At 43.4% G+C, this 17,164-nt stretch overlaps 1 protein-coding gene across 2 annotated transcripts in view; it reads right to left on the reverse strand.

Annotated features, from left to right (window-relative positions):
- RCSD1 (RCSD domain containing 1) overlaps positions 1 to 17,164 on the reverse strand; it is a 357,500-nt gene that overhangs the window by 101,461 nt on the left and 238,875 nt on the right. For both annotated transcript variants that reach the window (XR_011283422.1, XM_069635934.1), the window contains exon 2: positions 7,698 to 7,805. Coding sequence is in view for 1 of the 2 variants with exons in the window: in XM_069635934.1 (XP_069492035.1) it covers positions 7,698 to 7,805 (108 nt within the window). In the remaining variant the exon portion in view is untranslated. The remainder of the gene's footprint in view (positions 1 to 7,697; positions 7,806 to 17,164) is intronic.

Here is a 17,164-nt window from a genome sequence, read left to right on the forward strand (position 1 = left end):
ATTGTCAGGGTCGCTAGCCCAACAAGTCTTTTTTGCATCATCGAAGATCGAATATCACTTTTGAATCAACTTCAGCTTTGAAAAGCTTCTTTCGCCACTTGCCACTGGAACAGGAAGGGTCAAGAGAATTCGGAGAGCAATACACACGCTGGGGATACTCTTTGCCAAATTATTATTGTATAACAATGTCAGTACATCTTAAGGGGATGAACAATTTGGAACTCTTCTTGCAATGACTCTGACACCTTAATGTCCTTCGAATCCAGATTTAGTAAATTGTCCTCTAGCCTCAAGCAGTGGTAAAAGATTTGATGCGCCGCCTTAGTATTCAAATTGTGTATGTTATAGAGGAAGCCAAAAACAGAACGTATTTGATGCAATTGAGTACATTTCCCTTCTACAGATTCAAAGGCTGTCAATGATGGCAAAGAAAAAGTTCATTTTAAATATTTCCTTGGGGCTTTCAATAGGCTCATCAGCTGCTTCATATTTGACCTGCTTCTTCTTCCTTCGGACACGGACGGAATGATCCGGTTCAAAGCATGCAGACATTTTCAACTCTTCTGCAAGTGCTACTCACTTCAAAATGAGAAGGGGCCCTCATCCATGTACCACCTGAGCCGTGATTGGAGGGTTGAGCATGCCAATGCTGTTTGGCAAGGCACTGGAATTGAAGGGGAAGTATGGGATCCTCAAGCAGAATATTGCAAAGGCAGCTGATCAGGTTAGGTAACTATTGCTGAGATATGTTTCTACTTTCCTGTAAATTATATGGCTTTTTTCCCTATTCCTGCTGCAAAACGTGCTGTAAAATGTGGTATTTCGACCTGGGGATGGGTACAGCTCCCACACTTTCCTTAGTGTGGGAACCTCTGGCTCCATAGTGAAAATCAAAAGCTGCAACCTACAAATATATGCACAGTAAGTGGACATATCTTGATGTGAAATATGCATGTTTGGCTCACTTGACCTTTTTGTCTTTAGAAGAAAGTGTACAAAACAGACATTTATTTTGAAAATCAACAAAAATTACCTGAGAGGGGAGATTTTCCAATAGGTACACTGGCAAAGTATAAACAGTGTCTATCTTTTATCCCAACAATCTATAGTGAAATATTCCAGAGCAAACAAAATTCCAATATAAGACATGTGTTTTGATGACACTTGTATGTGGTCTTGTGGGTGTCTGCACTTGGAACATGACAACCTGGGTGAAATCCTTGTATCCAAAATCCTGAGCAACTTTGCTGTCTTCAAAAACACCCAAGTTGAGTTAGCATCTGCCCTCTGAAAAAAAGTGTGCCCACCCACATGTATCCACTGCTTGTGCCTGAAAAGCAACAAATAGCCACAATGAGGGATCCTGCGCATATATACATGACTTGCTTGCCCTCCCATCATTTCCCTTTACGCCATAATCGGTTGGAACAGTACTCTCTTTTATGAAGATGACGTAACATGCACACAAACCACTGTAAGGTATTGATAAAAATATATATATTCATATAGAAACATCTTAGGCAAAAAGTGTACAATTGTGTCATTATTCTCCCCCATCTTGAATGAGAGACCGCAAATACCCCAAATGCAATTTTGCAGAAGCCAATAAATGGCCTTTGAGTTTTGTAAATGTACTTTCAAGACTTAGATTCATAACAGAAGGTAATGTGTGAAAAGGTTTCCTGTGTTTCAATGTTTGACAAATACAGGCTTTATATATGGTGGGATGAAAATAATACATTAGACCAAAAAGAAATGCTTTTGGAATGTTACATATGAACATCTGAAAATAATGTAGTTAGTTCAAAGCAGCTTTGTTTGCTATATTTTGAGTGACCTGGAGGAGGGCATAGCTTTAGGCAGCTAACTGGTGGTTTGTGTGTGCTTTTAGAATAAAGATGACCCTTTGCATTTCTTAACACGGAAACATCAAAAACGTCTTGTCCAAAACAATGGTCTCTTAAATGGGCCCTTCATTTGTAAAGCGCTCATCTTTAAAAGCTCTTCTAGATGAAAGAAAGTGATAAGCCGTAATTATGGGTCCTGCAGCTTTTGATGGGCTGCTGGGAGGGGGTATATTTGTCTTAGGAGCTTCCCAGGGGCTTGGGAGGTGACACCATAGCCTCACCCGGACAATCAGAAAAGCACGAATCATCCAAGGAAGCAGCACAACCCTACTTTGAAATAATGCTGTGACTTGGTATAGTAGGGGCAGGCACAGGTGTCTCCAACTCCACACCATCCCCTTGACAGCGAGGCCTTGCGCCACCGCACAGACTGCCCCTGCCTCGGGAGTTGGCGCGGCTCTTTTTAGGTCCATGTGAGGCTGACGTGGCCTCATTTCAGGGTTAAATAAGCACAGCGTGCTTGATGAGCCCTGACCACCTCCGCTGGCCGGGAGAGTTGTTTGCTCAGGAAGCTGGTAAGTGAGTGCGATCCCTTCAAAAAGCCTTCCTTCCCCATCACAGTCCCTTTCGAGCCCTCCGCCATCACAGAATACACAGAGAAGTGCATGCTACATGTTTTCTAGCCCTGGTCCCTGCTGGGACACACACCCTCTGTACAGCACAAACATTGACATCCTTTTATCCTGCCGCAGTTTATCAAGACCTGGCCCTTCATTTGACCTGCGGCCATGGGTGCAGCACCAAGAAGCCGCCTACCAGGTGAAGGCGGCACTTTACAAACCCGCCTAATACAACCTTCCATTACAGAATTGTCATATACTCAGTACTGCAGTGCCATGCTGATCGAGGACTTTGTATTTGCTGATCATTAGTGGCAAAGGCCGTCTTCGGGACTTGATATTGCACCTACTCATACAATCCTCCGCATACTACCAAAACCCAAAGGGCATCAGATAAAACGTATATAATGTGTGTCGTTCAAATTCTCTGGGCATCGTAGACAACCCATGATATCGAATGCCCGTAACCCATCCCATCTCGTGGAAATCTCACAACATTGCCAATCGCAGCACTGCAACCTTTTCCAATCTTTAAGCAGTACTCTATGAACAGCATACATTTCAGGGTATCAAGCTAGTGTGCAGCTCGGCGGGCCACCATGGGAAGTACAGTCATCAGAAGACCGTCCACTCGTTCAGAAGTCTGAGAAGAAAGAACATTTGCACGAGCGAGCCTCAGTCTAGAGGGCAGTGGACGCATGCAGTACTAATGAGCAGGTGCCGCCTGAGGCCCTGCGCACGGCCCACACGCCACGCCCACACCCAAGTCCGACTCGAACCTCATGCTGCCTGTTCAGCAGGTCCTGATGTGCTGCATGCTGCCGCAGACAGTGCAGCTGAGAGTGGCGCCCGCTTCACGAAAGAGAGAATGAATTATAATAAATATAACACAAAAAATAATGAATTTGCCGCTCTGACATTTTTACACTATAGACACGCGCCTAACCTTGCCTAGTGGTAGCACCTTCCCTGAGTGGCTTCACAGTGCTGGATTTGGTTTAGGTCTACTAATACAAACATGTTTCAACTCCTTTGAATAATGCTTTTGGAATATGGTAGGCTCTGTTTAGTTCTGTATTTGCGATAATCAGAACTGTCAGTTTGTTACCTTTCATGACCAACTGTTATAGCACTACTTAAGGGAGTCAGTTACATTATAATTGGTCAAGATAGATAGGGGTCATTTTAAATAAAATGCAAATTGCATGCAAGAGTTCGCCAACGTAAGCACTTACACGCTATTGGGTCCCCTGCATGCAATTTTCCACATTTGCAAGACGGAATGCAAAATTGAAGCGTTAAATATGGCAAAATCACCTTTAATCTTCAGTATTACACTCTGCTTTGAAGAAATCTAATTGCTGCTGGCAAATTATTATTTTGTCCTCTAACACCTTGAAGCGTCTCGTGTGCTAGATGGAATTACCAATAATGATCTCAGACGCAAATAACCGGACAGACTCAAAGAATATGGCAAAGTACTACTTTATCATTAGCATAAAATAAAGTAGGGCAATCTGGCGAACAACAAACTGTAGTTCACGCACACAAACTCAGGTTTGATTATACAAAGGTTTTCTACCTCGATATGAGCCATGTATGACGTCATCCTACGTGGCTAACTGTAAAACCAATTGAAGGGAGGGATTGGTTAAGGGTAGATATATAGCTATATATCATGGAAGTATTAATAATATGACTGGATGCCCCTTATCTGGTGGGCACGCCTTGGACCACCTCTAAATACGTATAATACAGATTATAGCAGAATAACGACAGTGCAACATTGTACCTCCCAGTGGTAGTCTGCAGCTACCTTTGTGAAGGGGGAGTTGGTCTGATCAAGTCGAATATTTATTTAACCAATGTGAATGCGCACGTTCTCATGTGACCTACATGATATTTTTGAATATTTATTTACTAAAGGTGAATGCGCACATTCTCATGTGACCTACATGATATATTTGAATATTTATTTACTAAAGGTGAATGCGCACGTTCTCATGTGACCTACATGATATATTTGAATATTTATTTACCAAAGGTGAATGCGCACTTTCCCATGTGACTTACATGATATATTTGAATTTATATTTACCAAAAGGTGAATGTGCACTTTTCTTAGGTGACTTCAGTGTTAAATATGTGTATATTTAGTTAAACAAGGGGAATATGCACGTTCTAAGGGGATCTCTCTGAGGTATATGAAGATTAATTGAACAAATGTGTATGCACAAATTCCCAGGTGCTAGCACTTAAATATATGAATAGTTATTCAACAAATGGGAATGAATTGGGTCTCACGTGCCCCACACGACCCACTGAGAAAATCCTAAGGCAGAAAATGGGTAATTAATGATACCGAAAGTGCTGAATTGAAAACTGTTGAACATTGTTACTTTCCTGTATTGTCGGAGAGAGCCTCAGTTAGGAGCTCAGTAATGTAATATGGCACATGTGTAACAAGGATTGGTTTGACTGATACAAATATATAAAGGAAAGCGGTTCTCGCTTGTTACAAGAAGCCAGACTCTGTCTGTTTATTTAACTAGGGGCACTGATGTAGCTGTCTCCCACCCATATGGGTGCACCTCCCCTTGGTCCTTACCAGGGTCCATCTTCATTTCCCCCTGGGTACTCCAAGTATGTACATGTGTGCAGTGGATCTGCGTGATTTTCCCGTCACTGAAAAGTCTGTGATGGAAAGGTTTGCATGGGAAATGTACGCCCCACCAAAGGTTTGTACATTTCCCAAAGAGCAAACACTGCAAATCACACATAACCACACCCTGCAGGGGTTTCCCCCACAATCCCCGCTCACTATACTGTGAAGTATAGTGAGCGGGGTGTTGCGGGGGACACCCCGCAGCCCCTGTTTTTTCATTATTTTTTTCCTCGGTGTGCTGCGGGGGTGTCCCCCGCAACACCCCGCTCACTATACCACACAGTATAGGGAGCAGGTGTGGTTTTTTTTTACTTCCCTAAAATGCATGTTCGAACCTTTGGTGGTATGCATTTTTCACACTTTTTGTGCGGTCGGACCTTTTTATCGGCCCGTTCATACAATTCCGTATGCAGTGAGGTATCGGACTCCTTTGCTCAGGTCTCCTACATGTTGCAGTCTACTCATACATATATAGAAATCAAACAAGCAAAGGACAGGCACCTTACATGCATTTTCATCAAAAATGTGAGCAGAGAGCACCATTCTCCTTATTATCTTACAGCAAATGTACAGTGGCAGCCAGGGCGAGCATGCAGCCTTTGGAGGGTTTGGTCGAGGCAGAAAGCAGACATGTCATGTTTTGATAGGTTATTTATAATCCACTTAATGCCCAGGGGTTTCTAAGCGTGGACCCGGGGATCGAATCTGTGGTGCTCTGTGTCGTCTTGCTAACAAGGTGAGCACATTGCCACTGAGCTATCCTCCCGAGACATAGTTTTAAATGCCCTCCCATCCCCACATCCCCAAATGCAACATTTGCCTTCAATCTAGCATCGGAGGCGCTCCTTTTCATCTCAAGGTGCTATGTCCCGTCCTTAAGTGGCACAGCTGAGGAGTCAGTGTGCACTGCTAAGGTGAGGATGTTGCACTGTCGGCCGGTTCAACATGCTGAGGAGGGGAGTGGGAAGGAGTTCACAGAAACTGGCAAAGGAAGCCCACACAGTTATGTCCCTTACTTGCATTTCCCCTCGTAGGGTGCCTCAAAGAGTGGAAGAGAGGGTAAATATGAGATCAACAAGGTTCATGTCAGAGTTGTCTTGTGCTTTACTTCATGTTAGGGGTGTCTTCTAGGAGGTGACTGTTGTTGGTTTTGTGGTGAAGCCAAGGGGACTTAGTTGCACATGTTATGGAACAGGTCTAGGGTTGCAGTATTTTGGAAAGAAGTTCGGGACAGAGTTGATAGTAAATGCATGTATTTCAAGGTCACCTAAACATACAGTACTATAGTTGAGTAGATGTAAAATGGAAATCAATTATTGTCTGGAATTATGGACTATCAGAGCGCTAGTAGTTGCTTAGAAACAAATCTTAAAAGTGTGGAACACTAGGAAATAGCCTGGCATTGGTGCTTGGATACATGATTTAATTATACTGTCCAGCTCTGAGAAGGTAATGCACACAAAGGCTGTTCAGAAATGTATGAAGATGCATGGATGCCCTTTAATGATTTATATAGGTAACTCTGGCACAGCTGGTGACTTCCATGATATTGGGGTTTTATTATATGGTTATATACAGTCAAAATGATATAATACTTCCCCCCCCTCTTTTTTCGTTTTGCCTGCTTGCCTGTTTTATCCTTAGAACTACACACACGCTTGTAATCTTATTGAAATTGAACATGTATACGACTTAAACTATTGTGTTTCTTGTTATTTCAATGGCATTGTGAGGTTATTGTTGCTGTTCTTGTTTACATCCTGAATTAAGTTGTGTCTTGGTTTAACGAGCACTGCATTGTTCCCCGTTTCATGTTCTTATTGGGTATGACTGTGAATTTGGAACGTTATAAATACAGTTATTAAAAAAACAGATTTGCATTTATTTATTTATTTTATACTGCACGAGTCACCACCATAGTGTTCTAAGGGCACCAACGCGTGTCCGAAGAGCGGTGTACTGTATCCCCTCCGAGGGTACCCAAACAGTTCACATTTTCCCATGGGACAAACTCCGGAATAGTAATTTGGGGGCTGGCAAGCCGGTAGGCCAGATGTGGCCCTGCCTACGATAGACTGTGAGAAAGGTGAATGTACTTGAAGGGTTGGGCTTCTTAGTATGGATTTGTGAACTTCTTCTAGGTTGTGTTTCATGCCCGGCACTCAGAAAGAGGGGGACATAATGGGATTCTCTGATAGTATGTTGCCTCAGAGTGAAGTCGCTGCACAGCTCAGGGGTTGCTGTGCAGGGGAGTGGCGTTGGTAGCACAGCTGTACCCCATAAGGCTCTGGTACGCCTACAGGGTTCAGCAAGCCGCAGCTCTCCAGATGTTTTGGACAACGACTGTGGCTAAGGGTGATGGCAGTGGTGGTTCGAAACATGTGCCAAAGGTTGCTGCTCCCTGCCCTGTTAGGACCTCAGCGAGGATCTCTCTGGCACTTCAATGTGCTACAGAGGACTCTGTTACCTCTGCAACCTGTGAATCTGAGTTTTCTGATTCGTGTCATTTCAATATCCCTCCTCCGAGCTTCCTCATTACATCTGGACAGCCAATCACATGCTTACCTCTTTGTGAGCCGCTGTGGCGGATTGGTCATTGAACTTTCCAGCTAACCTAGCAACTGATGATGATGCTGCTTGCTTTACTGAAGAATTAGTCTTGATTGGCCTTCCCTGCAAGAAAAGGAAAACAAAGAACAATGTAAATATTGTCTTAAACAATGAACAGGGATATCAGTGTACAATTATTATGTGACAACAGTTGTTTGGACAGATCTAGTATGAGGCGATAAGAGTAGCATCAGTGGCGGCTGGTGATTTTCTTTTAAGGGTGGGGCGTATATATTTCCCACGAAAGACTCGGAGCAACTCAGCACAGCAAGGGAGACCCACCAAGTTAGACGGGTCTGGGGAATTCTCCCTGCAGAGAATATTTTTTTAAATATTGTGTTAAAATTGTGTCATTTCACAGCACATGTTTTGCCAAAAAACTGGTAAAACACCTTACAATTTACAACCAGTTATGTCGAGTAACATTGGAAAAAATCCCCAAAATGCTAGGTCAGCAAAAGCACATAAAATCATTTGACAACATAATTTCATGCTGCCTCGTCCCACAATATAGGCCAGCATTGACACTGTAAAGCATAGCTCCATTGTGACTGTGCCCATGACATTTGGCATCATTGCCACTGTAAGAAAAGCTTTCATGATGCTGGTGTCCACACTGCATGTCATTACTGCCCCTATTAAAGCCCTTCCTGTCACTGTTGTCCACACTATATGTAATCATTTGCAGTGCAAAAGGCTTCTAGATACTGGTATCCACACTATATGCAATCATTGCTACTGTACAACACTTCCGTGCTGCTGGTATCCACAAGTCTGGGAGAGCAAGTGTAAGGAAAAGGACGGAGAGGAGACGGCACCTGTCTGGCTTATCCAGTCGGTCACATGGGTGAAGCAGAGACAAATGGGTGCCATTCACGCAGTGCTTAAAGTCAGGTCCCCAAATAACCATATCAGAATAATTATTTGGCGAATTGGCATACATAACATAATTAAGAAAGTGTTTCAAAGGTGTGGCCTATGGATGTGTGGGAGTGGCCTAACCTAAAACATAGTCCCATGTCCTAGACTGACCAATTTGTGAAAAGAAACTTCCATTACAGAGCACAACATATCTCAGAGCATCAAGGTGGTTTTCTGTTTGTTTACATGGCATACTTACTCATTGCCCAATAGCTATTTGGCTGGTCAAGGAGAGGCTTAGCAGCTTTCCTCTATATGGATAACAGGAACTCATAATATACCTCTTGCCGAACACCTCCTCCTACCAGTGCCCTCTTCTTTCTGCCATATGTAACGTAAGGGCTCATACCATATTTGCCCAAGATCACAAAGATGCACTGAAATGTACTCAACCTCCTCCCTGCCGCACCATTACGTCTATTATTTGCCCAAGATCACAAAGATGCACTGAAATGTACCTAACCTCCTTCCTGCCCCACCGCTACCTATATTATTTGCCCAAGATCACAAAGATGCACTGAAATGTACTCAGCCTCCTCCCTGCCCCAGCACTACCTCTATTATTTGCCCAAGATCACAAAGATGCACAGAAATGTACTCAACCTCCTCCCTGCCCCAGCACTACCTCTATTATTTGCCCAAGATCACAAAGATGCACTGAAATGTACTCAACCTCCTCCCTGCCGCACCATTACGTCTATTATTTGCCCAAGATCACAAAGATGCACTGAAATGTACCTAACCTCCTTCCTGCCCCACCGCTCCCTATATTATTTGCCCAAGATCACAAAGATGCACTGACATGTACTCAGCCTCCTCCCTGCCCCAGCACTACCTGTATTATTTGCCCAAGATCACAAAGATGCACAGAAATGTACTCAACCTCCTCCCTGCCCCAGCACTACCTCTATTATTTGCCCAAGATCACAAAGATGCACTGAAATGTACTCAACCTCCTCCCTGCCGCACCATTACGTCTATTATTTGCCCAAGATCACAAAGATGCACTGAAATGTACCTAACCTCCTTCCTGCCCCACCGCTCCCTATATTATTTGCCCAAGATCACAAAGATGCACTGACATGTACTCAGCCTCCTCCCTGCCCCAGCACTACCTGTATTATTTGCCCAAGATCACAAAGATGCACAGAAATGTACTCAACCTCCTCCCTGTCCCAGCACTACCTCTATTATTTGCCCAAGATCACAAAGATGCACTGAAATGTACTCAACCTCCTCCCTGCCGCACCATTACGTCTATTATTTGCCCAAGATCACAAAGATGCACTGAAATGTACCTAACCTCCTTCCTGCCCCACCGCTCCCTATATTATTTGCCCAAGATCACAAAGATGCACTGAAATGTACGTAACCTCCTCCCTGCCCCACCACTCCCCCTCATCATTGCTTAGAATTGCTTGGCGCCTCTACTATGCAAAGACTCACCCTGCACCTTTCATAAAAACCTGTCTAGTATTTGCAACACATTCAAATGATGCCAACAACTAAGGCAGCATGTGCAATGTCAGAACAGATATCCCATGAGACGTGCTGTTGCTGCAGGGTTCGATCCCTGAAAGTGAGGGCACGTTTGCAAAGAAGCGTGGGTAAGCAGATGCCTTTGGGCAAGAATTCTATGCAAACGTACACTCACATTGTGGGAGGCATGCATACGAGGATTTTGTATTTGAAAAGAGAGATAGTGTTTTGTAATGTGCTTTCCTGGGAGAAACACGATATGTTTAGTACTAGTCCCCATCTAATGTCGGGGAGAGATAAGTAGTCTCAGTTTGAAGGAACCCCCTTGCAGATGCTGAACAAGGCTCATTGGAAGCCCTGCATAGCTTATTCGTTCTGGGTAGCTCACTTGCAAACCTCACTGCTCTGTCTTGGGCAGCACTGTTCTAAGAATCCTATGGGTGTCCATGCCGTATACAAACTCCATTCATACAAAAATGCAATTACCATATATCACAAAATGTGCAGAATTTAGAAGCAGGTTAAGCTACGTTTTATTCTGTTGTGAGGAAACTACCCATTTAAATGGATAGAACTAGCAAGGCACCCTAGACACACTCCTGACCTATATTTACCTCTCGATCAGAGAGCTGGGGCACATCCCGTCTTGCATCCGTTCAACCTGCACTTTAAAGGCATGCCTTTTTTTTCGATTAAAAGGGGATGTGCCTGCAATCCATGAACACAACGATCTGCTTTAATAGCTAACGTTGTTCGTGCTTTAAACTGGCAACCTAAACCCTGCTCAGAGATGCGTTACATACATTGCCTTTAATAGCTGGCTGACCAGAAACCCGAATAAAAAGCACAGTTTCCAAACCACAGAGCGCATCAAGCAATCTGCCCTCAACACCCTTCCTTGCTGCTCACTCGAAATCACAGAGCAAAGGCCATTAATTAAGTGAAAATTCACCTCCTGCACACATTCACACACAGACACGTGCACACACGCTTAAGCTACATATATATGCTACATACACAAACATGCTCGCAGACACCAACCCGCATTCCTCTCTCACAGGTGAGGCACACACATTTTCATGTTGTGTACCTTACCTGTCAGCTCGGCCAAGTCACAGGCTTTGCTGCTTTAACTCCAGCATCCCGCGCAGAGTGGCAGCAAACGGGGCCAAGAAGATCAGAGTCAAGTTTCAGAGCCCGGGATTTCATGCATTGCGCATGTCAGGGGCTCGGAAATGTCAAGGCTACGATACTGTATGTTCCGCAACAATTTTGTTGAGTGTTTTTACTAGTTATAGTCATTAAAGTATTGTCTCAAAAGGATTAGTCTCCTTGTCACTGAAAACTGAATTTGTCTGCATTCCCTGCAAATTCTTATTTGCATCTGTACTATTGAAAACCCTAAACTGTAGTCCCATTGAGAGCAACCTCTTTTGCCAGCATCTTACCTGTTATGCGCCTCTGTTCTGGTCTGTAATAACCGATTTCTGATTTTGACAGCTAAGCACCTTTCATTAACTGCCTGTCACTGCAAATTCTGTATACAAAACGAATTTCCATTTGCTGTTTGTATTTTTCTTTTGCAATTGCTTCCTTCCCCCTAAACTGATTTTTCTACCTTGTTTCCACTTTGCCCTGGTGGGTTGATTAATAGTCTTTAAGCTTCCTTATCTCCTCAAGGTTAGCAACACGAGTTTCCTCCATAGCTGTCCTATAGCAGTGTTAGTAGTTGTGCGAGTAAGCAATATGCGATTCTGCCGTTTTGCTCATAAAACGGGTTTTAATTTTCTTTTCTGGCTTCCCATCTTGGGGTGGTGGGCCTTATTCCAAATCCGACTTTTCTCTCCCTATCCTTACTCCTTGCCACTGCCTTCCATTCACAGGGAATTCCGTTAGCTGAAGTTTGGGGGTGAGTGTTGCAGGGGGGAGTGTTTAACATTGGTGCTATCTACTGCTTTAAAACCGTTTTTCCTGTTTTGTCATTAAAGATCCATGTGAACTGTGTTAGAATTTTGAACCAATTGTTCTGTAGGAATCACTGCATTTGTGGTGCCACAACCGAGGTGGCTGTTGTAAATTTATATTTTGAATATTTTACCTTTTGCATTAAATCATAAATTAATAAATATCTTATTGATGCACACCAGCCTGGTTCCTAGTCCATTGTGACACCAGTGTTTGCAAAGGTGGGTCCGAAATGGGTTGAGGGCCTACTCAAAACGAATCCGTGGTTTATTAAAGATAAAAAGCGTTTTTATTGTGCGCCACATTCATTGGCAGGGGAAGGAGTGCCTGGCTGCAGTGTGCCGTGTTATAAAACCGTGACATGTAACTGTCTCACATGGTGCTACTTTTACACAGCATTACCTCCACGTCCTTCTTCCTCGTCCCAGTGCTTACTTGTGAGGTCCACGACCTCCATTTCAGGAATTCATTCAATCTTTTCAATAACACCCATAACTGTCCCACCTTGCCCCAGAGAGTACAATAACACAACCCGCCTCCCACAACATGCGAGTTGGTTGTAGCGCTTTTTGATGGCAAATATTGCCAAAACATTGGTACTGTGTAAGAGAAAGGAACAAGGGGAGTTCGGGAGCAGTGTATGGCGTTGGCATGGCAATTTACCAAAACTTGGCGACACTGCTACCATTTTCTGAAACTCTCAAACATTCGCCTGGAGGTGGCGAGCTGCAACATGTGGTGTGTTTCTGTGCACAGGTCTTGCAATCTGCGACAGGACCCGTTATGTTTTTAGAGCAGAGCAGATCAGCAGCAGCCGTCGGATGTTCTGTCCCCTGATTTACACTATTCTCGATTGGGCACTGACTGTGGAGCTTCTAGCTCGAAGAGTTGGGTCAAAGTTCGCCATCTATTCACCTACCAACTCTTCATCAGGGAGGTGGTGCTGGGAATATATTTAAACCATGCTAAGCAGTCCAAATAAAAAAAAAAAAAAGAAATTAAAACTTATGCGTGCACTTGATCAGAATTGCATGAAATGTTCAAATCTATGCTAACTAAAGAAGAGGCATCTTCAAACAGCTGGGAACTTCATCCTTTTATAGCCCATTTGCCAAGTAATTAATATGTGTATTGATTTATCCTAGAGACCCCTTATTTCCTATTTTCCTGTGTGCCTGCCCTGCCCTTTCGATCAATTTGTTTGTTCGTTATAAGCGGCATCCTGGGTAAGATCAGTAGCAAGTGAACGAACAAACTGTAGAAAATACCAATGGATATCACTTCTTTTTACAAAGAAATATGAAAACACAAAAAATACAGGTGCAGCGATTTACTAAATGAATGACGTACAACCTGTTAAAGGAGAATCTTTGTTCCTTAAGCATGGCAAACATAATTATATGTGAGGGTTGGCAGGACTCCTGCCAGTGCACTTAATTTTTATTTATTTATTTATTTATTTATTTATTTATAACGCGCCATAACCCAGAGGCATCAGGGTGCACATATACAAATAGGACAACAAAATAACAGGACCAGGTTGGAATAACGTGGTGACACAAAGTTTTCTCAAAGAGGAAGGTCTTCAGTGCTTTCCTAAGGGTTCTAGTGTTGGTGTACTGTTGTAGCGATACAGGGAGCGAGTTCCAAGTTTTTTCTGAGCATACAGCAAATGACCTGCCCAAGCCTTTAGTCCGCTTGGAGGATGGACAGTTGACTTGCATCAGATTGGTCGATCGAAGCGCACGTGAGGGTTTGTAAAGGGTCACTAGAGATTTCAAGTATTTCTGGGTTTTTCCAAAGAGGCATTTATGAACCAGGGTAGCTGCTCTGAAATGGTGTCTGGCCCTCGCCTTGCCGATATAGGAGATATGGCAGTTCCTCAAGATCTTTTTTATGATGCGAACAGTCTGAAGTCTCTGCCCGCTTCTCTTATCCGCGCCTATCAGCAAGGCTCTACAGTAATCTATCCTTGACAGGATGACTGCCCGAGCTATTGTTGTGCAGTTAGCTTCAGTAACGTGGGGGCGAATGTTCCTTCCTCTGGAGTCTTAGCTAGTAGGCACATTTTTTTTCCTGTTGGGCTGTGTGTGATTTTGCGCTCATGACACACACACACACTCTCTCTCTCTCTCTCTCTCTCTCTCTCTCTCTCTCTCTCTCTCTCTCTCTCTCTGCAATAGCATCAAGTTTTCTAATAGGCAAACTCTTTTAATATCAAAGATGAATATTTTGATATGCACCCTACAAACTCATTTTGAAATGACACCAAAAATTACTGAATCATGATTAAATATATACAATTGCATATTATTTCTGTCTCTCTAGCAGACAGAAACGTGGAAAGCAACATAAGCACTGCCTGTTTCTCCTGAGTGTCTTATTAAACAGCAGGGGCTTTTCCAGGTCAGGTAATGCCCGGGGCAGTTACAGGCCCTAGCAAAGCAAAAGCCTTGATGCGAGCATGCCTAACGGGATGCTAATCGTTTTCTTATTTAAGTTGAGAAATGTCATGGTTGCCGTTTTTCAACTTTAAAAAACTACAAACCCAGAGACAATATTCGACATCCGGCAGGGAGGGTGTGGGGGGGTAGGGACGGGAGGGAGGGAGGGAAAGAGTAGTGTTCTACTGTTGTGGTCTGTATCTTAATATAAAAATTGTAATAAAAATAATTTGAAATAAGTAAAAAAAAACCTACAAACCAATATGTCTCCCATGGTCAAAGGAGAAGGAAATGCATTTAGTCCCTTCTCTCTTTCTATGGTGGCCATTGTCGTGACGTGGAAGTGATGGAGCACAGAGTGTTCCAGGTGCCAGCGAGGGACGAGGACACTCCAGGTAAGTAGGGTTGGGGTGGGAGGAGTGGGCAAATACCAGAGAAATTGGGGGTTGGCGAAAGGGGTGCAGGGTAGTACCTGCTATCCGTCAGGGAAGATGGCGGCCCACCGCTTCTGATGAGGCTCGGTACGCAGGCCTAACCATGAGGTAAAGCCCCCATTCCATGCTTCCTGCTTGGCTGGGAAGCCCATAAGTGTGATAATAAATTATAGATCACAAATCTACACAGCTAAGGGAAGAGGTTATTATACTAAAATCCGTCCATTTGCAAATCACACTATGTAACATCGTGTCCTTGAGTGGGACATAAAAGGTCAAAAGGGTCACGGTTAAATGCAAATGGCATAACAAGTGGAACATTTGTATATGATCTAAACGTAATATATTTCCTAAAATGGCAGTCTCCCAAAAACAATACATTTCTTCAAACCAGAAGTGTTCTTCCTGTGAAGTCTAATTATCCATCAGGATTCTGCCGGTCAAAGCTTTAGATCCAAATAGTCTCCCGTTTTACATCCTATGGTTCTTCATGTACATTAGAATATTACTTAATTATATAGCGCTTCATCCCGATACCTCCTTATTTTACGCCCATGATAACACTGTTACCTAATGTAATGGCAGTCAATGTATTAACCTCTTTAGAACAAAGGACTGAGTCAGCACTGCCAGGTTTCAAACACGTGACCTGCAGAGTAACCACAGATGTCTGACATGAGCGCTTACCTCACGGGGCTTTCTTTCCTGTTATTATAGTGGAAGTGCATAGTTATGACTTATGATATCGCACTACATAAAATGCTTGTCTTTTTCTCCCAGTACACAGGTGGTCACCAGAAGCAAAAGCCCACTGCACTCAGCTACAACACTGTACCCAGGGACATCATTCGGGGGTTGCCAGGGGTCGCAGTTGAGACCCCTGAGGTCTCCCTTGCTACCCCTGTGGTCTCCCTTGCTACCCCTAAAAAAAAAGTTGTTAAAAAAATTATATATATTTTTAAGGTAAGCTCCGGGGCTGTGGCCAGTGTCATGTGGCTCTTTATTTGTGGAGTGGCTGCCTTTCTTGTTCAGGCCTCTTAAAAAAACAGGGGGTTCCACAAGTCTAACACTTTGAGCAGTGACGCTAAATAAGAAAGAGTAGGAAAAACAAATAATTCGTCTTTTTTTAATTCTATCCAATAATTGCTAGACTCATAAAGGTTTATTTCCAGGCACACTTTAGGGGGTGAGTCACTGATTTAGTCTGTTCTTAAACACCTCAACTCAGCCTTTCACCCTTCTGAGGTCGATACATGAGTACCAACACAGGTTGGGTGATATTGTATTTATATTTGTTTTATATGAAGCGCTTAAGCCTAAGTACTATATAATTACGCATCATTATCATTTGGCCTTGGACGTCTGCCTGCATTCACAGTAATTTGGTAATATGGGCCTATACACACTGATATTAATGATACATATGGCGATCCATTCTTGTATGAAATGTATATAACATTATAGTGATATTGCAACGATATTTTTCGTAGTGTACTTAGGTACAACATGTGATGTCACTTCCTGTTTTGTCAAGGGGTGAAAGGTTGTGTTCCATCGCTTCCCATGATGTCACTTCGGGTTGGGGAATGGCGGGGGGAAGGTGGGGCAGGGGAGGTGTCAAATGTCATCACTTCCTGTGATGTCATCAGAGGTCAAAGGTCATGCGATGCCACTTCCCCTACCCCTGGCATTTTGGTGAAATGACGTTCCTGACTGTACCACTCCTAGAAACACACTCCCACAAATAGATGCTTATGGTTGGAACAGAGCCCATTAAGTTAAAGACTGTATAAAGGTGAAAAGAGGTGACATACAAGCAGTGGTCGAAGTGGACGAAAAGAAGTAGTGGAACTATGTTCCCTGCCGGTCTGCCCCACTCTCCACAAACCCAATCGCTGCGCCCCTCCCACACACAGTCCAAACCCCCAAACAAACACCAATTATTTAAGGGAATATTCAGTGCAGTGCAGTGCACTGAAGTGCAAGCTTCAACTTCTTCCTACACTTTTATTTTAAAACTAAACCGTTCCGGAACAGTTTCTTTTTAAAATAAAAGTATAGGAACAGTGAAACTGAAAAATAAAAAGCATAGGAACACCGCTCCCGACCGCTCCCGCCCACTTCGACCTCTGCATACAAGTGGTTGAAAAGCAAAATGAATCAATAATCAGATATATTG

The sequence above is a fragment of the Ambystoma mexicanum genome, chromosome 7p, assembly GCF_040938575.1.
Source record: "Ambystoma mexicanum isolate Mex_15411 chromosome 7p, UKY_AmexF1_1, whole genome shotgun sequence".
NCBI classification, from domain to species: Eukaryota; Metazoa; Chordata; class Amphibia; order Caudata; family Ambystomatidae; genus Ambystoma; species Ambystoma mexicanum.